At 45.5% G+C, this 22,388-nt stretch overlaps 1 protein-coding gene and 1 long non-coding RNA gene across 2 annotated transcripts in view; one reads left to right on the top strand and one right to left on the bottom strand.

The window, feature by feature from the left end:
- The window catches only part of LOC115297056, an 11,087-nt gene extending 7,792 nt beyond the window's left edge, over positions 1–3,295 (bottom strand). Inside the window, exons 1-2 of the long non-coding RNA XR_003911237.1 lie at positions 3,205–3,295; positions 2,817–3,111 (exon numbers count right to left, since the gene is read on the bottom strand). This is a non-coding gene — a long non-coding RNA (uncharacterized LOC115297056). The remainder of the gene's footprint in view (positions 1–2,816; positions 3,112–3,204) is intronic.
- The window catches only part of GABRR1 (gamma-aminobutyric acid type A receptor rho1 subunit), a 27,908-nt gene extending 5,520 nt beyond the window's left edge, over positions 1–22,388 (top strand). The window contains exons 2-9 of the mRNA XM_029945530.1: positions 9,620–9,726; positions 11,419–11,486; positions 12,506–12,729; positions 13,507–13,589; positions 16,323–16,463; positions 19,425–19,577; positions 20,987–21,183; positions 22,095–22,388. Of these exons, the coding sequence (XP_029801390.1) occupies positions 9,620–9,726; positions 11,419–11,486; positions 12,506–12,729; positions 13,507–13,589; positions 16,323–16,463; positions 19,425–19,577; positions 20,987–21,183; positions 22,095–22,388 (1,267 nt within the window). The remainder of the gene's footprint in view (positions 1–9,619; positions 9,727–11,418; positions 11,487–12,505; positions 12,730–13,506; positions 13,590–16,322; positions 16,464–19,424; positions 19,578–20,986; positions 21,184–22,094) is intronic.

Below are 22,388 nucleotides of genomic sequence, written 5' to 3'. Positions count from 1 at the left end.
ACAGCTAGTTTGTAGCTACCCTGAGATTCACACTGAAGTCTGACTGGTGCCAAATTGGAGTCCCTTCCCATACTGTAAGCTGCCTCAGTGAAACAGCCTAACTTTAAACAAGTGATTGTCGCTTGTAATTACTATGACATCAAGTCCCCTTGTGGCCTTTACTACCCGCGCTTCTAGGCCTGGTCCTGTTCCACTTCCAGGTGGGAGGGAGAGAGGAGGGGGTAGGTAGAGAAGTTCACTCAGTAACTTCACTTATCAAAATGCATAGCAGGCTGTCTCCTTGACTAACATACCCTTTATTTGCTTGCCTGTTTTGGTCTTGGCTTTTTATTGTTTCATTTTTTTAAATAATTATTATTTTTTTTTAATTTTAGAGAGTGATAGAGAGTGCAAAGTGCAGGGGAGAGAAACAGTGGGAGAGAAGAGAGAATCTAAAGCAGGCTCTACCTCAGCACAGAGCCTGATGTGGGGCTAGATCTCATGACCCTGGGATCATAACCGGAGCCAAAATCAAGAGGATGTTCAACCTACTGAGTCACCCAGGAGCCCCTGGTTTTATTTTTTTAACAGCTGATCTATTTAATCAGTGATAGGAATTCCACTCAAAAGACATTTATTGAGAGTCTAAAGCGTTCAAAGGCATGTAGGTACATAGTGGATGGAATATGACCAGTAAACAAAGTTAGCTCCTAAAGGGGGTAGCGTTGGGATTTGAGGCAGATCTCTACAAGGTAGAAAGTAGTATATAGAAAGTAGCCAAAGAACTATAACAAATGGGAAAAATACAACCTGAGAATTCTGATAAAGAGAATAGGTGGAAAAGAGATCAGAGCTTTAAATTAAAAGAAAGTACTCCAGTTTCTTCAAACGGGAAGGCCCAGGAAACTTATGTTGGGGCATATGTACAAGATAAAAGAGATGATCTAGGTCAAGATTTTACCAGAGACACAGAGTGACAAGCATGTTCTTGCTGTTCCCTGTCACTGGGGGTGATAGCACCCCAGGCCTATGTGCCAAGAATCTGCCAAGTGGGTGGGAACAGGCGTCAGTCATGGTGGCAAGAAGAAAACTTGATCAGATGACCTTGAGCTAAGACTCTGAGACAAGATCAGAGGCCAAATGAAATTGGGCTGGTCCACTCACACCAGACACAGCCTCTGCTGTCTTTTGATTCCAGGAAGCTCAGGTCTGCACGGGCGTACAGAACTTAGGTGTCAATGAGTGTTCATACCCTGTATTAGTCAGGATTGTCCAGAGAAACAGGACCAGTAGGATGCATGTCATACGTATCTATCTGTTACATAGATATATTGTGTGATGTCATGAAATATATATGTATATATGGAGGGAGAGGTGGGGAGGAGGATTATTTGAAAGAATTGGCTCGTGTGGTTATGAGGGCCACCAAGTCTGAAATTTACAGGGCAGGTAGCAGTCCAGAAACTCAGGGGGAGATAATGTTGCATCTCAAGTCTGAAGACAGTCTTGAGGCAGAATTCCCTCTTCCTCAGAGGACTCTGCATTTTCGCTTGAGGCCTTCAACTGATAGGATGAGACCTGCCCACACCATGAAGAGCAACTCACTTTGCTGAAAGTCTACTGATGTAAATGTTAGTCACATCTTTAAAAACACTTCACTGCAACATCCAGGCTTGTGTTTAACCAAATACTGGGTACCATAGCCTAGCAAAGTTGACACATAAAATCACCCATCACATATTCTTAGAGGTTGTGGTTTGAAAAGCAGATTATTGGTTATTTACCTAAAAGTCCACTTAGTAAGAAATCAAAAGAAATGAAATATTTACACTCAAGGAAAAATACAGAATACTTATTCACTATGGAGAAAAATGCAAGCCTATATACCAATTCAAGAAATGTAATACAAATAACATTGTGGTAACATCCTTATTAGATAAATAAAAATCAAATGAATACATGCACACACACTCACACACGCCCTGTGCTGGGGGTTCGCAAGGAAACCAGAACCATATTTGTGGGGCTCTGCCAGTGGACTGACCCTTCCCACATTGCCATCTACCCACAAGGCTAGAGCTATAAAGTGCCTCTGGCATCATAGGGATGATGCCTTCTGGAATGGACTTGAAGGGTCTCCAGGCTCCCCCATTACCCAAACCCTTATTTTGCAGCAGAGGAAAAGAAACAGAGAGCAGAACCATGTGGTGTTCTGTCGTCAGCCAGCAAAGCTGAGGCTTGGGGCCATGTGCTGGCAGGTGTCCTCCCTGCTAGGTCAATGCCTCAGAGAGCAATGTGTGCAAAGTATCATAGCAGGGCACCTGGGTGGCTCAGTTGGCTAAGGATCTGACTTCAGCTCAGGTCATCCATCATCTCATGATTTGTGAGTTCAAGCCCCTGTTGGACTCCGTGCTTATACCTCAGAGCCTGGAGCCTGCTTCAGATTCTGTGTTTTCCTCACTCTCTGCCCCTCCCCCACTCATGCTCTGTCTCCCAAAAATAAATAAATGTTAAAAATTTTTTTAGTTAAAAAAAACCCACCAGTGGACACACTGAGAGCAGCCCCAGGTCCAGGCTCAGCAGCAAAGCAAACTCAGACGCCCTGGCCTGTGTCTCCTCCCCAACCTCCCTTTATTGCCACATGGGCCTCCTTGCTGCTTCTGGGGCACACTGTGCACCCCACCTCATGGCCTCTGTCCACTCTTTCCCGGCATCAGGAGGTTGCTTTCTTACCTTCTTCAGGCCTCTGCTTGATTGTCACTTTCAGGGAAATGTTCCCTGGCCATCTACATAAAACAACCAGCTAAGCACCCACTCTGAATCCTTACCCTACTTACCATCATAGCTCTGACTTTATGTTCCCATAAGGTTAGGTGGAACCCTGGATGCGTGTCCGTGATGATTTCCTTAGAAGTTTTGGCTTGGGCAGGCACGGCTATAGACATCCCCAAGTATCTATCTCCAAAGCCCCTCAGCTAGTTGGGGCAGTGGTGGTAAGACTGGCTCCAAGCAGTAAGAAGGCCTGGTTTTGGGACCTGGAGCTGCCACATACCCACTTCATGACTTTGGATAAGTCACGTAACATCCTCAAGTCTGTTTCTTCTGTAGAGTGGAGTCAATTATGTCTGCCACCTAAGGGTTATTGTAAGGATTGTGTGAGCCAAACTACAGGGAAGTGTTTTGGAGGTTTTATGCTCAGGAAACCCCTAAAGACCCTGGACCTACCAATGCCATCTTGTCATGGGCACAGATAAGAGGCTCCTGTGCAGACTCTCATTCCACCTGCACCCCCTTAGGGCTCATCCCTGCTTTGAGGACAGTTACACTATGACATCACCCAGTGACACTCCCTGGATCTGCCAAATGGAGGCCCCACCCAGGGAAAGGAGATGAGTTGAGGATGTCTTGCTCAGTCTGAGCTCTTACTGGTTTCATGCCATTGACATAATGAGACACAGCAATGTTCCTAAGTTGTCTTTTTGATAGTTCTGGCATGTGGCCAGGAACCAACCTGGAGCTCAACTTCCACAGCTTTCATGATACCATTTGCTCTTCTTTGGAATGATCAAGAATGCATTTTCCCATATTTGGCTTTCTGGCCTCTCTCTTATTTTCCAGATTTTTCTCTGCTGCAGAATCCTTAAGTTCCCCAAGGTGTAATACATCTGGGTCTGTAGGGTTGAGTTCCACTAAAAAAAAACTAGCACAGTGAGTGTTTCTCAACATTGGCAGAGGAGGTTTGAAAGCTGTTGATGGCTGGGTCCCACCCCTGGTGTGGGGTGTGGCCTCGGAGGTTTCAAGCTCCTTGGATGACCCCAAAGTGCATTCACATTGAGATACTCTGAGTTGGATCATTTCGTGCCAGCATTTTTGCTATGCTGGGCAGTAAATACTTCTTTTCACTGCTCCCTTCCCAATGCGAAGGCCAGTCTCTCTGATGGAGATTGGATTCTCTTAGCAGAGTCCCAGCCTCACCCTAATCACTTGTTAACATTGCTCCCTCTCCTCTAAGCAGCATATCTCCCTCTGCCGACTCTCCTGGTTCAGAATAAAACTTTAAGGAAAGCTTCTTGTCTTTAGCACCTTTCTTGAGTTTCACCTTGTTTAAGCCTTGGCCTCCTTGACACATTTCTCACAGGTCCATTCAACTCTTTGGGATATATCTTTAGGTTTGTGTTTCTCCTTTTATATTTTGTACCTATTTTTGTGAAATCTGAGTTCTGCACACTGCCAGGAGCTGGGGCTACAGAGATGTATCAGATAGATCCCTCCCTGATAGAGTTCATGGTGAAATGCGTGAAATGGTCAGAAAGCTTCTGGCCACACAGGCTGGTGCACATTCTAATAAGGCATGTGAAGAAGAGAGGTGTTGATTTGGGCAGGAAGGATGGAAACTTGGGAATTCTTCTAGGAAGAGGTGATAACTTGATCTGGGAGTGCATTTCATTGTCTGGATAAGAAGGAGTATGAAGAATGATGGCAAGGACCTTACAGACAGATGGGACAGCAGGACAACAGCACAGAGGTATAACTGGCCACTGCAAGAAGTGGGGGACGAAGTGGGGGGAGCTGAGGTGGGAAAGGAGCTTTTATATACGTGGCTATTACAAATGCCATGAAAACAAGAGTATTTCCATTAGTTAGTTGAAAATATTACCTCCTTGTCAAAATTAAGTTCTCTATCTTCTCAGAGATGATCTCATCAGCAAAGTGGAGTGTAACTTATCAGGTGCTCTGCCCTTAGCCAAATGAAAGAGACTTCCAGCAGACCCTTTGCTCATCATGGGCTCCATCCCTGCTCTATCTAACCTCTGAGAGAGTTCTGAGATGTGCTTTGGGAAAACCCCATCCACATACGAGCTGACGAGGACCTATGAGAAGGAGACGTCAAGATGTACCATAAGTCACAGCTTTTCATTCTGTCCCAAAGGATAGGATGAACATGGGTGTTCAAAAATGTACCGCCCAAAAATAGACTGCCCGAAAAGCTGTCTCAAATGCCATCCTATATTATCATAACTCGGGATATGTCTGTGCTTTCTTCATAACTTCCCAGGGGCTCATTCAATAACTGAATCAGTATCAATTTTGTGCAGAGCACACCAGCTCCTATGTGAGGGGAAAGATAAGCTTGGACTTTTTACATCTAACCCAAATTCCAGACAATCAGAGCCAAATCTTCCAGCAAGACACTGTCCCACCCTTGCTTCTAACCATTGGAGCCAGACCGTCTGGGTTTGACTCCTGCCTCCATCACTTTTACATAGTTATTCAGACCCTCTGTTTTAATTTCCTTGTGTATAAAATGGGAATAATGATAAATTCCTTAGGGTTATGAGGACTAACCCTAGTTAATACATGTAATATAAGTTAGCATAGTACTTGGAAGGTAGTAAGTACTCCTATTATTTTCTGTGAGTCATACTTCATTTCAAAATTAATAATCAGGGTGCCTGACTGGCTCAGTCAGTAGAGCATGTGACTCTTGATCTGGAGGTTGTAAATTTAAGCCTCACGTTGGATGTGGAGCCTACTTAAAAAAAAACTGAATAATCATACTCCTGGCTGCTAAAAAGATGCCAATGCCATGTAGAATATTTCATGATATATTGCAACTTGAGCTTAAAAACAAGTTATAGTATCTCCTCTTTTTTTCCTCTCTCCCCTTTCAGAGGATGAGGATATATACAAAGATTATTTCTTTCTTTTTTAAATTTATTATTTATTTTTGAGAAAGAGAGAGAGTGTGAGTAGAGGAGGGGCAGAGAAAGAACGAGAGAGAGAGAGGAGAGAGGAGAGAGGAGAGAGAGAGAGAGAGAGAGAGAGAGAGAGAGAGAGAGAGAGAGAGAATCTCAAGCAGGTTCCACGCTGTCAGTGCAGAACCTGATGTGGGGCTCAAACTCATGAAACTGTTGAGATTATGACCTGAGCGAAATCAAGAGTCTGATGCTTAACTGACAAGCCACTCAGGTGCCCTGGCAATGATTATTTTTGAATGGCTTTTATTTTCTCCTTTATGGTAAAGCTATTTTATAATTTTTTTAACACGGGCATGTAAGGGGAAAATGTTATTTAAAAACAATGTTTTTAAAAGTTGTTTAAATGAGGTTGTTTAATAACAACATCAATGAAAAACACTTTAAGGATCCTATTTATCAGTCTTTTCTAGGCTAGAATCTAAGCCTCACGATGAGAAAGGCAGTGGCAACTCAGAGCGCGGTTCTGTTTCAGGCTGGCCCAAAGCCAAAGAGAACTGGGTCAAGCTTAATTTCTATTCCAAGCCCTTCTTTCGGTTCTTCCTGATTTCCTTTTCAGATGCCCATCTAGGGGGCTGTTTCCTTCTTTCCTTCAACTAACATGTGTTGAAAGCCCATAGGGACCCAGCACTGTACAAGGTACTAGAGATAAAGAAGACTCTGTTCAGTGGCCTCTGGTCTCATCCTGCCCCTGACAACCATCAGTTGTGATGGCCTGTAGCCCAAGGAGCAGCCCTCCCTCCAATCTTAGCTCTTCCCTACTCCTGGGACCCACTCTTGGGACCCAGTCCTGCTGAGCTCCTGCCTCTGTCCCACTTTGCTACCAATAACATAATCCCTATGCCTCACTCCTGATGTGGGTGCATCATTCGAGTCCTGGCAGAAAATAGCAGTGTGCTCAAAAGGGCTTAAACAATAATTGAACAAAGGGACTACTCACAGACCTGTGGCCAAGGTTCAGGGAACTAACAGGCATGCCGATGTCCTCAAGGACTAGGAACAAAAGGAAGCCATACTACCCACAGGCCTGGAAGGGAAATAGTATTATTGGAGATTATTGAAGATACTGTGATTATCTGTAATCACAGAGCAACACAGACATTGCTAGTCACTAGTATTGAAGCAGGAAGAGAATGAGGAGCAAATGCCCTGCTCTATCATCTCCTGCCAGTCCCAGTGTGGCTGAATTCACAAGCCAGAGACGGCAAGGATGCCCAAGTGATACAGTCCACCTGGCAATGTGTTACTCTCTGTAGTAACGGTTTTGTGGTAGATTCAAGTAAACAATGGCATCAATTTCTGGTCTGGGTAAACCAAAGGGGGAGAGATTTTTCAGTCAGACCTCCTCAGACCAGTCTTTCTAAGTAATTAATCCTCCAAATCCCTGCTCCTATGGGTACTGGGAAAATGCTCATCAAAGGGCTAAAGCTTCATAGTTTTACTTTTTTCTTTCACATTTTATTCTGACAATATGGGCAGTAGATCTAAAAGGCAAGAAGTACACTGTTGATGTGAGTACCTAGACTGTCTCTAGCATGGCTTTGTTTTTAATTTTCGTCGTACACAGAGACGGAAGCACACAAAGATGCCAACAGACCAGGCAAGCATGGCCATCAACACATGCACGCCATTCTAAAGATGTCTCTTCCCCATGTGTCACCTGTGGTGATTTTCAGCAGCAGCTTCCACCCCCCGCCAAGGAGCCAGAGGCAGAAGGTGGGGGACCAGAGGAAGGGAGAACCGGACAGGGAAAATGGCAGGGCTCCTGGCTCCAGCTGGGTGGGAAAAAAGATGAGGGAGGCCAGCTTTCTTCCTCTCGAAGTCCCTAGCTTCTTCCTCCCTTACAGCCATAAGGAGCATAACTTGGTCCTGGCTTCACTAGGTCAAATTCTTTCCCTGAAGTGCTTCCTTTGCGGTGAGCACATTAATTTCCTTACTATGGAAGGAAACTTCCTTACCAGCTCAGTAATGACAGTGGTGCCTTCCATTAGTATACCTTTTAGAATCTGAAGAGTACTTCCGCACACAGTATCTCATTTGTTCCTCACACCCCTTGTCAGGTCACAGAGCTTACCTTCTATCAGTTGAGGAAACCGAGTCTCCAGAAACAAGTTGCCTAAAGGCACCAAGCAGACAGCATCAGAGTGGAGCTGGGAGCCCTGTTTCTCTGTCTTCCTGCCAGATTTTTTCTCCCTACAACGATGAACGATTTCTTCAGGAAAGAAGATGGCAAAGGACTTAAAGATGGACAGAGATAGTTATAAAGGAGAAAACTATATATATTGAGGATAAAATGAGTCAGGGCAGTGACTCTTAAAGTGTTGTCTCCAGATCAGTGATATCAGGGGCATCTGGGAACTTCTTAGAGGTGTTAATTCTTGAGCCTCAGCCCAGATGTACTGAATCAGAAACATCAGAGGAAAAGGGAGTTGCAGGAACCTGGGTTTGAATAAGCCCTCCAAGACATACTAATATATACCAAAGTTTGGGAATCACTGCACCCAGGGGAAAGGTGTGTGTGATGGCACCCTGAAGGGAACACATGACTGGTGTTAGCATAAGGAAGAGCAGGGAAGGTAGTCCATTATTTCTGTGGATTCTAGAGATGGCGTTGATGGTTGGATGAAGACCATTCAAGGCCATTGCAGCATTGTTTGTAATAGCAGAAGATTAGAAACAATTCAAATATCTACCCACTGAGGACGATCATGTGAATTATGGTGCATCCATGTAATGGATACTATGTAGTATAAAACAGAACAAGAGGCTTAGGATAATTAGATATGGAGAAAAATCCGAAGAGTATTTAAATAAAGAAAAAAAGAAAAAGCAGGAGAGTTTATATGTTAACTGTGGGCTTTAAAAAGGGGAGAACTAAGAATATATATATTTGTATTTACTTGTACCTACAAGAAGCTCTGCAAAGAGACAAAAAATCGTTCAGAGAGGTACCTCTGGATGGGAGAAGGGGGTAGATGGAGGCAGAAATGGGAGGATGAGTTTTCACTGCATTTCCTTTTCTAAAATTGTCCAACTCTATAAATATATTACCTATTTAGAAAATGTAAAAATAAATAAAAATGGCCCAAGGTGTAATTCAACAGCAGAACAGGAAGCTGCCACTGATGGAATAAAAATGGTGGACATTTCCAAGGGCAAGTCCATCCTTTTTCCGCAGAATGGGCCAACAGAGGTCAAGGGTACCAAGCTCTGCCCACACCCACTTCCTCTCCTCTCTAGCTCAAACCCTCCTGGAATGGCTGAGGTGCTTTGGAGAGGATTAGACTTCTTAGTAAGGCCAGGACCAGCAGTTCTCAGTGTTAGCTACATGTTAAATCATCTGGGAAGCTTTTAAGAATACTAATTGCCAGGCCCCATACCCAAGCACCCAAAACCAAAGCTCTGAGGTGGGGCCTGGGCACTGATATTTTTAAATCTCCTCAGTTATGATTTTAAACTACTATCTTAGACCTTTTGTGTCAGTTCATTTCTCTAGGAAGCTGGAGAGAGGGAAAAAAGATATCCAATAGCTTAAAAGAAGAAATCATACATCCCATCGAACCTGTCAAGATCAGATCTGAGGGGCACCTGGGTGGCTCAGTCTGACATCAGCTCAGGTCATGATCTCACGGTTTGTGAGTTTGAGCCCCACATCAGGCTCTGTGCTTACTGCTAGCTCAGAGCCTGGAGCCTGCTTCAGATTCTGTGTCTCTTTCTCTCTTTGCCTCTCCCCATTCATGGATTATCAATCCATGATAATCCCCTGTTCACGCTCTGTCTCTCAAAAATAAATAAATATAAAAAAAATCAGATCTGAATACAAAAAAATTTTTTATCTGGTTTGATTGGAATATGTGCTCAACTTGTTTCTCCCCTCGTGGCAGCCCAATTATGAAACGAAGCCCTGATATCACCAAATCGCCACTGACAAAATCAGAGCAACTTCTGAGGATAGACGATCACGATTTCAGCATGAGGCCTGGCTTCGGAGGTATGCGACATGGCCCACGGTGGTTGTCTTCTCTTTTTGGGTCTGTCCACCTGTGCATGGGTAGAAATCAAAGCAAGGGACCATCCAGCTGCTTTGCTCCCCTCAGTCAGGTCCGCCTTTGTTGTGCTTGGCAGCCAAGACAGGGCCCACAGTGTCTTATGAGCATCATTCCTACCTAGCCCCACCGTGGGCCCTGCTAAACACATTCTCGGGAGGTGCCTGCTGGCCGATGGTGAGGGTAAGCTAGCTGAGCTGTCCTCAGGCCACTGTTTCTGACAAGGAAGGCTTGGAGTCAGTGAGGCCAGCAGCTGGCTGCAAGAAGGACAAGGGGTCAATGGGGCTGCTATAGCCCAAAGCCGGCTCCTGAAAATGCTCTGAGACCACAATCTTGGACTAAATTCATTCTCATCTGGGAGCTGGCAGACGGAACTGGGGGTGTGTATCCAAGGGCAGAGTGTGGCCTGCTGGGATTAATTAATGAAAATAGCTTAAGAAAATAATGATCTGGTACAGAGGGATGTCACAGCACTCTGAAGCTTAGCCCACAGCTGCCAGATTTTAGCCTGCTCAGTGTCAAACAGGGTTTTCATTCATTTGGGTTTCTTCCTGCAATAAAAAATTTATTTTAGAAATCAATCTCATGTTTTTATTTCTTCCAGCTGCCTTCACCCAAAGAATAAACAGATTCTAGAAGGGAGCCTTTATTTAATCCATGACCTGCTGCTGTTGGATCCAAACCTGCCTCAATCCATGATAATCCGAGCCAGCCCAGTGCCTGTCTCCCATGCCTGAAAGCAGGGAGGAAAAGGGGCAGCAATCTACTCCTCCTATAATGCTCTCCTTCTCTTTATGAATATTAAGGTTTCATGGCTTAGAGATGCCAAAGGCCACCCTGGTGCATCACTTTGCCTGTGGAAGCTGCCCCATCCCGTGGCAAAGATGCAGACGTGTGGGCTTGGCCAATGACTTGAATGCTGCTTTGGTTCTAGGCGCCAATTAATCCAGTAGACCCTTTCTCATGGCCAGACAGAGACACTGGCTTCCGTGATACGAGAGGCTGCAAAATCAAGAGGCAAATATAAAAAATAAAGTGGATGACCTTGTGCTAAGAAGTAACTCCTTAGATTAGACCCGGCTTTGAGCTACATCCTCATCATATCTTTAGTAAGCATGTACAACCGAAGAAGAAAGTTTTATATTAACCTCATCATCTCAGAATTACCTGAATGATTCAGATAGAGAAAACTTTTCTCATTTAAATATTTACTTATTTTTAAGAGAGAGAGAGAGTGCACGTGCGCACAAGTCGGGAGGGGGGGCAGAGAATGAGGGAGAGGGAGAGAGAATCCCAAGCAGGCTTCGCATGGTCAGCGCAGAGCCCAATGTGGGGCTCAAACTCACAAACCACGAGATCATGACTTTAGCTGAAGTTGGATACTTAACCAACTGAGCCACCCAAGCTCCCCAAAACTTTTTTTAAGGCTTTATTGGAATATTCCAGGGAGGCGCCTATGACTCAACCCTTTGATTTCTGGCTTCATCTGAGCTTGACATGTGGGGACATCAAACCTTCAAGTCTGACAGGAAACTGAGGAAACTGGGGTTCCAGGGGGAAATGCTCCTATGCCTGTCTTTCCTATAGTGCAAATTCAAGTAAAAAGAAGAAATGTTCTTGCCATGCCCCATTTGCAGGTCCGGCCATTCCTGTGGGTGTGGATGTGCAGGTGGAGAGCTTGGACAGCATCTCCGAGGTCGACATGGTAAGTGTTTCTTTTTCTAGGACTGAGGCAGGTGGATTCACACACACACGCAGCCTATGCTGGACCAGGAAGTCCACACACCTGAACTCACTAGGTCTTACTACTCTCTGGCCCTGAGGATGCCAACACTCAGTTTATAGGTGGCTCAGGAAGGTTGCCACACTTGCCAAAAGATGCCCAATTGGTATGAAGCAGAGCCAGATGACAAAGCTGATCTGCCTCCAGTGCCTTGTCACTGGGAAGCGTTCTCGGGGCAAAGGCTCAGAGAACAGTGGGGTCCATAAACGGTAGAATCCACAGTTGTAGCTGTACAATATTCTACAACTGTAGATCCTCTATCTGGCGGTGGAAATGCAGATGAATTGCTGAAATGTGTCCCTCTTTTTCTTTTTAAATGACTTTAGGTGGAAAAATGGAATGTTCTACCACCTGTAAAAAGACTTACAGGACTTTTCACAGCCTTAGTTTGGTTTCTCCAAAAAGCAGACTTGAAGAGAACCGTTCTAGCGCAAGTCATTTACTTGAGAGGCGATCCCAGGAAAAATGAGAAGAGAGTGGGGGGAAGCGAGATGGAGGTGGGGAAGAAGCACAAAGACCTGTGCCCTCAAGCCAGTTACTACTATGAACCTCAGTCCCACTGAGGGTACTCCAGGAGTCACACCTCATGGTTATCCCAGCTGAGGGGCCAAGGAGCTGGGGTGCTTATCTAGCCCTATCCCAGCCCCCCACGACCCCCAACACATTGAGGGTCACAAGCACTGACAGTAACACCTTGTCAGTGTGGAGACGTGTGGCAGGGGATGAGGTGGGGCTCAGAGACAGCAGTTCTGTCAGCAGTCTCTTGCTGTGTCCCTCTGCTGTGGCCCCCCTCCTCCTGCAGCAAACCCCAGGGACAAGAAGCAAGACCTCCACTCTGCTGATGCCTTCACAGCCGGTGATGGCTCCATGGAGTGCACAGGGACCTGCTGACACCCAATAGTTCAGTGTGTGGGGTTCTCCTCTCTGCTCTTCCCCTCCAGGACTTCACGATGACCCTCTACCTGAGGCACTATTGGAAGGATGAGAGGCTGTCCTTCCCGAGCACCAACAACCTCAGCATGACGTTTGACGGCCGGCTGGTGAAGAAGATCTGGGTCCCCGACATGTTTTTCGTGCACTCCAAGCGCTCCTTCATCCATGACACCACCACGGACAACGTCATGCTGCGGGTCCAGCCGGATGGGAAAGTGCTCTACAGCCTCCGGTAAGGCCCTCTCAGCCTTCAGGCTGTGCCTCTTCCCATAGGTCCTTTTACACCTGAACCCTGGAGAGGAAGGCAAATCATTTGACCAATCACACCTGCAGTTTTGCTTTTTGGCTTTGAATAGCTAGCTGCTGCTTCTTTTTTTAGACAGTGTTTTTCCTATTTATTTTGAGAGAGAGCTGGCAAGCAGGGGAGGGTCAGAGAGAGAGGGAGAGAGAGAATCCCAAGCAGACTCCCTGCTGTCAGTGCAGAGCCTGATGCAAGGCTCAAACCCACAAACTGTGAGATCATGACCTGAGCTTAAATCAAGAGTCAGAGGCTTAACTGACTGAGCCACCCCTCATTAATATTATTTCTGATACATTGTATACAAATATTGAATATTGATAAAATCAATAAATGAACAAAAAATTTGACTTTATCTACAAGACAACAATATATGCTTCTATGATTTCTTTGAAGAAACAATATCATATGGACCTTTATTTCACACTTTTATATTGATTGAGGCCATTGCTTTGTTAATATGCTTGAATGTGATAGAATTCAGCAGAGAGAGACACTCTGTTTGCCTCACCCTCATGCGGGAGTTAAACATAAAAACCAGAGGACTCCAATGACTTTATTATATGCAAGCTACTTACCTAAATCTTGACGCCTTGCTCATCAGTTATAAGGAGGCAGTTATACGGGAAGAAAACAGAGGCCTTCCTGTTTATCGTTTTGCACTTGTACTTTGCAGCTCTGAAAATTTGGATTTTGTCTTTTTGTTTCCAGGGTTACAGTGACTGCAATGTGCAACATGGACTTCAGCCGATTTCCCCTGGACACGCAAACGTGCTCACTTGAAATTGAAAGTTGTGAGTAGACTGTTCTGGACATCAGCACACAGATCCCAAGTGATCCCAAACCCACATAACTCTCAATAGAAGAGCAGCATGTGCTCCTCATTCATGCCTATGCTTTTCAAGTGATTTTTCAACTATTAGTTATATTTTTTAAAGTTTATTTATTGTGTGTGTATGTGTGTGTGTGTGTGTGTGTGTGTGTGAGAGAGAGAGAGAGAGAGAGAGAGAGAGAGACAGAGACAGAGACAGAGAGTGAGAGAGAGAGAATGTGAGTGGGGAGGGGCAGAGAGAGAGGAAGAGAGAATCCCAAGCAGGCTCTGCACTGACAGTGCTTAATCCCACGATCTGTGAGATGATGGCCTGAGCCAAAATCAAAAGTCAGATGCTCAACTGACTGAGCCACCCACATGCTCCTCAAGTGGTTTTTTTTTTTAAATATTAAATCTAAGTCCAGGGTAATTTTGAAATAAAGAATAAATCAGAAACTAAAACCTTCTGTCCCCATAACGAACCCTTTTAATGTACTATAGCAATGGTTTTAAACTTGGTTCTGTGAAATGTGAACTGGGGGGGGGGCGGTAGAGGGCTCAGCAAATGTGAATCTCCTTCTGTAGCTGTTTCTACACACTGTCTATCTAGAGAGCTCATTTTTGATCTGTTTAATTGTTCCTCCAAATAAGATTTCTGTGGAAGAAAAGATTTCTTGACAAAAACAAGTTTGGTAATAATTGTCGGAGGGAACTGCCAAGGCGAGCGCCTGTGGTGCATGAGACTCTCAGGCACAATGGAGGGGCATCGGGGCACTTGCACACATGGAAGTCCTGGACAGGTTTACAGGCAGGCCCCGGGAAGGGCAAGCCTGAGGCAGCATGAAGGACTAACTGCTTGCATCTTCAGCTCTCCGCACAACTGCTCTGTGTTTCAATCTTTGCCCAAATACTTCCTCTGGTGGGCATAGTCTGGACTCTCACATAACTCCAGCTGGTTCTCTCCAGCACATGCCCACTGGCCCTTCCTGGCTGGTGACCAAGCCCTAGTGAGGAATCTCTTTGACTCAAGACACCTTTGTAAGCCTATCTGCACTGTGGCAACAAACCAGGGGTCCCCTGACTCCAGTCATCCGGGGTTGAGGAGGACAGGGATGCTGACCTTTTACATAGCAGGGGCCAAATGGACAGCTCTTTAGGGCACTGAATGTGGGGAAAGGAAGTCATAAATCCCAGGACCAAGGGAGTGACTACCCACTGCACAGTGACTTGCCAATTGCCATAGTGACTTGCCACTCACCAGGTCCCGTGAGAAGGTTACTGTTATCTGTTGCAGGTAAGAGGGATGTAACTTGCATGAGGACATAGTGCTAAAAAGGACTAAACTCACTGTCTCCAGAGCCTTGTTTTCCCTACTACACCCAGGCGGCTCCATCAGGAATGTAGCTTTTTCCAGATTGCATCAGTCAGGATACCACAGAGAAGCAGAATATCAGAGATGTATAGTAAGAGGTAGTTAGTGTCAAGGAATTGGCTCATGCGAGCGTGGGGCTCAGGGAGGCAAGTCTGACATCTGCAGGGCAGGCAGTCAGGAAGGGTGGCTGGGAGCCCTCGGGTGGGACCTGATGCTGCCCTCCACGAGCAGAATTTCTTCTTCTTGGGGAAACCTCAGGTCTGATCTTAAGGCTTTTCAGTTGATTGGATCAGGCCAACCGAGATTATCCTGAATCATCTCCTTTAGTTAACGGTGAACTGGTGGTAGGTATCACATCCACAAAGCATCTTCAGAGCAACACCTAGATTCTTGTTTGATTGAATAATGGTACTGTTGCCTAGCCACGTGGAGTGGATACATGAAAACAACCATCACACACATCAAAGGTAAGAAATAGTACAAAATAGAGGAATGAAATAGGGCATCAGAGAGCTCTGGCAAGAACTGTTTAGCACATGAGCAGACTGGACGGGCAACTGTAGGTTTTACCTCAGCTCTGTCCAGGCCGCAGGTAGGTTTGCTCAACTGAAGTAACATGTGTGCTCACCTAAAGTGGGAACACCAGTTAGGAAGCGAAGGACCAGTGGGAGTGATCCCGGGGAATCACTGGGATTTTACCCTGGGTAGGAGGAGCAAGTGGATGCCTGCAGAGAAACGACTTGTGTCTTGCTGCCAACACTTCGTGTCTCCTTTCCTGCTGAAATGCACCCTTATTACCTGAGCGTATTGAAAGATTTCCGCCATCAATGGATGCGTTAATACACTTTGAAAGGAGAAAAGCAAGGGCTCAATTAGCCTGGGTTTGTAAGGCTGAACCACATGCAGTTTTGCAGCAATTCAATCATTTCTGATCTACAAGTATAGCAACTTTATTCCTTTTTAATGTTTGTTTATTTTTGAGAGACAGAGAGAGAGTAGAGGAGCTGAAATCTGATGCTTAACCGACTGAACCACTCAGGTGCCCTGCAACTTCATTTGTTTTAACTTAATAAATGGCAGGCTGAATTGTGGCACAAGTACCTTTGCAGGAATTATGAGCATTTAGGCTTGAGAGCTTTGCTCTGATGACTTCTGGAAGACTGGGAAGAGTTAATTTGGATTTTGTTTTGCTTTGTTTAAACTGTGGCTTGTTTATTCAAACTCTCTTGCTACAATCCCAGTCATCTGTGTGGGAGATCTGGGGCTGCCTCCACTGAACCCACAGGCAGGTCTGTCCTCCCACAGCTGCCTGGCTGTGCCTGATGCTGTCTCCTGTCTTTTCAGATGCCTATACAGAGGACGACCTCATGCTGTACTGGAAAAAAGGCAACGACTCCTTGAAGACAGATGAGCGGATCTCGCTCTCTCAGTTCCTCATCCAAGAATTCCACACCACCACTAAGCTGGCCTTCTACAGCAGCACAGGTGGGGGTGGGGGGTGGCCTATGGGGGGGGGGCTTGGTTGTCAAGTGAGCAGAGCTTGTGCCCTTAGATTTGAAGCCAGAGGTGGAAATCCCTAAATCAGGATGGCAAACACTGGGGAGAAGGGATTTTCAGATGCCAGCAAAGCACTGGAAGCGATAACCTAGGAAATATCAGTAAGGACTCAAACAGAAGCTATGGGAGGAGGTTTGTTTGAGCCAATTACTTTGCCAGTTTAGCAGCTGGCATCTCACCCGATAGGATCCCCAGGGCTCCTTCCTCTATAGACAACAAAGAGTTCAATTTTAGGTCTGTGGATTTCCATTCTCTCTGCTCCACTCAACCAGTCCTCTCTCTCTCTCTCTCTCTCTCTCTCTCTCTCTCTCTCTCTCTGTGTTTTTCCACTCCCCTCCCTGAAACAGTCCTCTCTTAACTATACTGCTTACACAGTCCTCCTTACAACCTTGTGAGTCTTGGTGCCCACTTTCATTGTCTAGGGCTTGCTCTGTGGTCATCCTTTGGGCAGCGGAGGGGAACAGCTCTCTTCAACCCTTGCCTCTGTCTTGCTAATCATCTTTCAGGATGATATTGTTCAAATCTCTATGAAGTTTCTGTTGCCAAAAACATCACATGACTGCACAAGTAGTGCAACCTTTTAAGTCTTTCTAATCTGTAACAGAGGCACGGTTTTCTTTCCAACCACATCTCATGCAGCACATCTCATCTTTCGCACACATCACGCAGGAGTCTTGATTTTGCGGGGGATCCCCACTTCACCCTTAGTGTCCTAACATTTCCTCTTGTCTTGGTCTGTTCGGACTGCTATAACAAAATACCACAGACTGAGTGGCTTCTAAACAACAGAGATTTACTTCCCAGTTTTGGAAGCTGAGAAGTCCAAGATCAAGACGCTGGCAGCTTCAGTGTCTGAAGAAAGCCCACTTCCTAGTTCATAGACAGCCACCTTCTCCCTGTGTCCTCAAGGGAGCGACCTGAGGTCTCTTTTATAAGGGCATTGATACCACTCATGATGTAATCACCACCAAAGGCCCCACCTGCCAGAGGCCCGCTCCGGAGGGTCCAGGGCTCCCTGAAGGGGTAGCAGCGGATGAGAAGCAAAGAGGAGACACTCACGCAGCGCTGACATTCTTATTCCATCTCCTCTCTCTCCTGTGTCCTGTATCCTCTTATATCTCCATCTAACTCCTCCCTAGCCAGGTCTTGGGCCTTTATTTATAGCCTTATGACATCAAAAGGTGGAAGTTTTACAAATAATTCTCAGTGATAAAGATGCTTTGAAAAGGGTGCAGAAACAGGTTTTACAGAGGCATTTCTTCAAAACTATTCTAATTACAATGAGGTAACTTACACATCATAGGATAACAGGATATTCTCAGTTAAAAGCAGATAACATACACATTTGTTTGAACCTGTAGTAAATCTTACAACTAAGATAGCAGGATGTTTTCAGTGAGAAGCAGATAGCAAACACATTTTGTAACAATGATGCTAATATTCAGTCGTAGACAGGGCTAGGAGGCATTCTATTTGGCTCACAAGAGGAAGAATACATTCGAGATGGTTAGTAAGGAAACCTTTTGTCAACCTTGTTCTTTGATGTTGAAGGTGTTAGCGCCATAGGCGCCCTAGACAGCCGGCCTTTGCATATGAGTTTAAGTTGTAACTACTCTTACCCATCCTCACAATGGGCACCAAAATAGCATATGTATGCGCAGTAGCTTATGCCTGGCTCTTGTTTGTGTCTATTTCCTAAGTTAGGCTTTCTGTCTCTGGGCCAGGGTAAACATTATCTTTGTGTTCTTTAACCCCCTTTATTTCCGTGTCTTAAGTTTGTGAAGCTCAATAGAAGAGCCTTTCCGACAAACATCTGCAGTGCCTTGTTTAACTTCCTCTTCATAGAGGTGGGAACATGCTTCCTCCCATGAGGTTTCTGGGGAATATCGGTCTGATTTGGAACATTGTGAGGTCTAATCAATAGCAACAGGCTTAATTTTACACGAGCAATGAGTTAACAGAAGGAGATGCTAGCTTCCGCCCCTGTGGCAGGAGCCGTGCTACATCTACCATTTCCTTACTGTGACCGTGTCATCCAGCAAGACCGGTGCGGCTCCCAGCACCCACCTGCAAATACCATCACACAGAGGATTAGGTTTTCAACACACAAATCTGGGGGGGACACATTCACTCTATATCACCTCTGCAGGCACTTTCTGGGACTGTTTTACACGGATCACTATTGCATCACAATTATCTGGCTGCCAAGTTCTCAAGTTAATGTCACCAAGTCTCCATGTTATTTTCAGTCCTTGTCGTCTCTGGCTTATCCTGCCTTCTCCTTTTCCTTCCATCTTTCCCCCTTTCCTCAAAACTCCTCCATTCATGTTTTTTCCTTGTAGAGAACACGAGGGTGTAGCTAATGCAGAGCTGAGCCTGTGATGGGTCACTGTTCGTTCTTCAATGCAATGTTATAGTTAGCTAGCTATTTTAACTGACACATTTTCCTCCATAAAGAAATCCAAAGGGGCTTCTTTAAATAAATGTTTCTCAAGCTTTATTGTGCATATAAATCATGCGGGGAGTATTGTCAAGAGGAGATTCTGATTCAATAGATCTAGAGTGGGGCCAAGAGTCAGCATTCCCAACAAGTTACCAAGTGACAGTGACCTTGCTGGGCTCTGTCCCAGAGGATGAGTAATAGGTCTTAAATGGCCTTCTCAAGGGGCTCCATTTATGTAGAAGACAAGGGCCAAGGATTTCTTGAGAGGGACCCACCCATGTGGTGCACGTTATCATATAATCACTCTATTCCATGGGTTTTTGGCCACTCCCACTTTATAAAGGTATGGCAAGGCTCCGGAGAAGTGTCTAGGGCATTTATGGTTGCCCAGATACAATGTGAAGGAGGTGAGTGGCTTTGCTATCTTGTCTCCCTGTGCCCCCCAGGCTGGTACAACCGTCTGTACATTAACTTCACGTTGCGACGCCACATCTTCTTCTTCTTGCTTCAAACTTACTTTCCTGCCACCCTGATGGTCATGCTGTCCTGGGTGTCCTTCTGGATCGACCGCAGAGCTGTGCCGGCCAGAGTCCCTTTAGGTAAGGAATATCTCAAGTGCTCATTCCAGGCATCTGAAAATACAAGGGATTTCTTCCAGATAAAAACCATTTGTTTCAAATTGATTCTAAACCTCCATTGGCATTATAACTTGGAAAAACTAGGTCATTGATTCACAGGTAAAATGCCATTAATAAGAATGTAGGTGGCAGAACTGTCTCCAAATCCTCACAAGTACTCATGCCAGCAACCCACCTTCAGTCTTGTTGGAACCATGTTCTGGGGTCAGTGGTCCCTGCGTGTGGGTGCTTTCTCTGCTCACCTGCAGAAGAAATCATGTTCTCTAACAGGGTTTCTCAAAAGGTGGCTCAAGGGATCTTTGTGGCAGAATCTCTGGAAGAAATTGTTAAAACTGAAGAATCCTGGGCCCCTTCCACATGTATAGCATCAGAATCTCTGAGAAAGGACCAGGAACCTACATTCTGAACAAAGTCTCCTGGTAATTCTTATACATACTCAGGTCTGAAAATCCTTACTCTGGAAGCGTTCCATGGAGAGCTATTTGCTATCAACTCTCTTTCCCACTTTTAAATATTGCACCCCCTCGGTCACAGACCCCACCCCACCCTCGTTGCTCAGATGATTCAGAGGCTTCCAGGGAGACGGTGACCCCTTCCCTCAGGTTGTAGTGACACTGAATTGGAGCTGGCCTTTCAAGTGACCCCGGTCCCCTGTGATTTGGAGTTTGCCAAGCAAATGTTTTCAGCTTAGTTTGAAATCCCAGACAGACACCATTGATCAATGCCCTGTCCTTTAACAGTTGTTCTATCGCTTGAATAGTTACTGTGCTAAATAAATAGTCTAGTTTTCAAAATCTAATTTCCGCTAAATGAGGTTAACATCATTCTTGGTAAAACTGACCTCTGAGTCTCCAACTTTGCTGGAGGGCAGCCGGGCCCAGCATGGGGGTGGGTGCCAGGATTGCCCTGACGGCGGATCAAACGGACGCAGGACTGCGAGACCAGCCACGAGGACACAAATACGAAAATACACCTCGTGCACTTGTTTCTCTCTGTGGAGAAGTAGTTACAAGAAATACATATATACCTGCTCGTGCAGGTAATCTATGCTTTAAACAATTGAATGGAAATAAATGTCTTGCTCCCAAAATGTTTGGGGCGGGCTCTCTAGAGAAGGACAAAGTGATACGTTTGCTCTAATGAATATGTGCGTGTATGGAGTGGGGAAAGGGTGAGCAGGAGGAGTGGAGGGGTAAGAGAAGCTTCATAAAAGCTAAATCTTGAAAGATGAGTAGGTGTTTGCTAGACAGAGGGGCAGGGATGGAGATATTCCAGACCAAAGGAGCAAAAAGGACAAAGAACGGAGGCATGAAGCACCCAATGTGTTTGGTGAAAGACAAACACAGGCTTATTCCTTACTCTGTTTGCAGGGATCACCACCGTGCTGACCATGTCCACCATCATCACGGGCGTGAACGCCTCCATGCCCCGCGTGTCCTACATCAAGGCGGTGGACATCTACCTCTGGGTCAGCTTTGTGTTCGTGTTCCTCTCGGTGCTGGAGTACGCAGCCGTCAACTACCTGACCACGGTGCAGGAGCGGAAGGAGCGCAAGCTCCGGGAGAAGGTGACCTTACCACGAGTAAAGTGTTTGCTCAGGGATAGAGCCCGGTCCAGGTCACATCTTCTCTTTAAAATGGGGTAGTGACACCCCATCCTCAACCTTCTCCACCAGGTGGTGTGAAGAGCAAACAAAATACTATGTTAACACATATTAAAGGTGTTAAATTTACCCTGGGCTACATCTTTTAGTCATTCAAATATTTATTTCACACCCACCATATACCAGGAGCTAAGCCAAGTTAACTAAGACATAGTCCCTTTAATGTTGGTGGTGTTCATTGTTTAGTGCTAAAAATAGATGACAATTCAACATGGTGGAAATATTATTTGTGAACACAGAGGTGTGATTAAAAAAAAAAAAAAACCTTCCGGGGAAGTACATCCTCCATTCTAGGAACTTTTCTTTCATATGTGATCTTGTACATCTCCCATCATTTTCTCAATCATCCTCCCTCCCGCCTGGCTCTCCTTTCTTCCTCCTGTCTGCAGCCAAATGATTATCTCCTCCAGAAAACTAGAACTAAATAGGAGTGAAATTTCTCCACAATGCCACACCTTTCAATCCCCACTCATTACATCACACACACACATAATGTTACCTGAAAACATTTTATCAGAGCTTACATCCGCTTATGATCTCACGGAAAATAGGGCAATTAGCTGGTCATGAACATTCTCCTTGGTCTCTGGTGCAATGTGATGTTTCCTGAGTTGCTTTGTAGACTTCAAACAAAAACAGATGCCTGCTCTTTTAGAATGACTACAGTGTCACCACCATTATTTTCCCACGCCCTGCCCCTAACAGGGGAAAAAAAAAACTAGAAAAGGCAACCCCGTCTACTATTGTAGTTTCTTGTGAAGGGCTCTGAGAGATGAACTGAGCTGACGTCCAGCGTGTGCTTGCTGTGTTCGCAGCTTCCCTGCACTTGTGGAATGCCCCAGCCACGCGGGGTCATGCTGGACGGCAGCTACAGCGACGGGGAGGTTAATGACCTGGGCAACTACACGCCGGAGAATGGAGAGAAGCCGGACAAGATAATGGTGCAGCTGACCTTGGCCTCAGAAAGGAGCTCCCCGCAGAGGAAAAGTCAGAGGAGCAGTTACGTGAGCATGAGGATCGACACCCATGCCATTGATAAATACTCCAGGATAATTTTTCCAGCGGCATACATTTTATTCAATTTAATATACTGGTCTATTTTCTCATAA

This window comes from Suricata suricatta, chromosome 7 (assembly GCF_006229205.1).
Source record: "Suricata suricatta isolate VVHF042 chromosome 7, meerkat_22Aug2017_6uvM2_HiC, whole genome shotgun sequence".
Taxonomy (NCBI): Eukaryota; Metazoa; Chordata; class Mammalia; order Carnivora; family Herpestidae; genus Suricata; species Suricata suricatta.
Note: the sequence above shows the minus strand (reverse complement) of the source record. Positions and strands in the feature narration are given on the sequence as shown.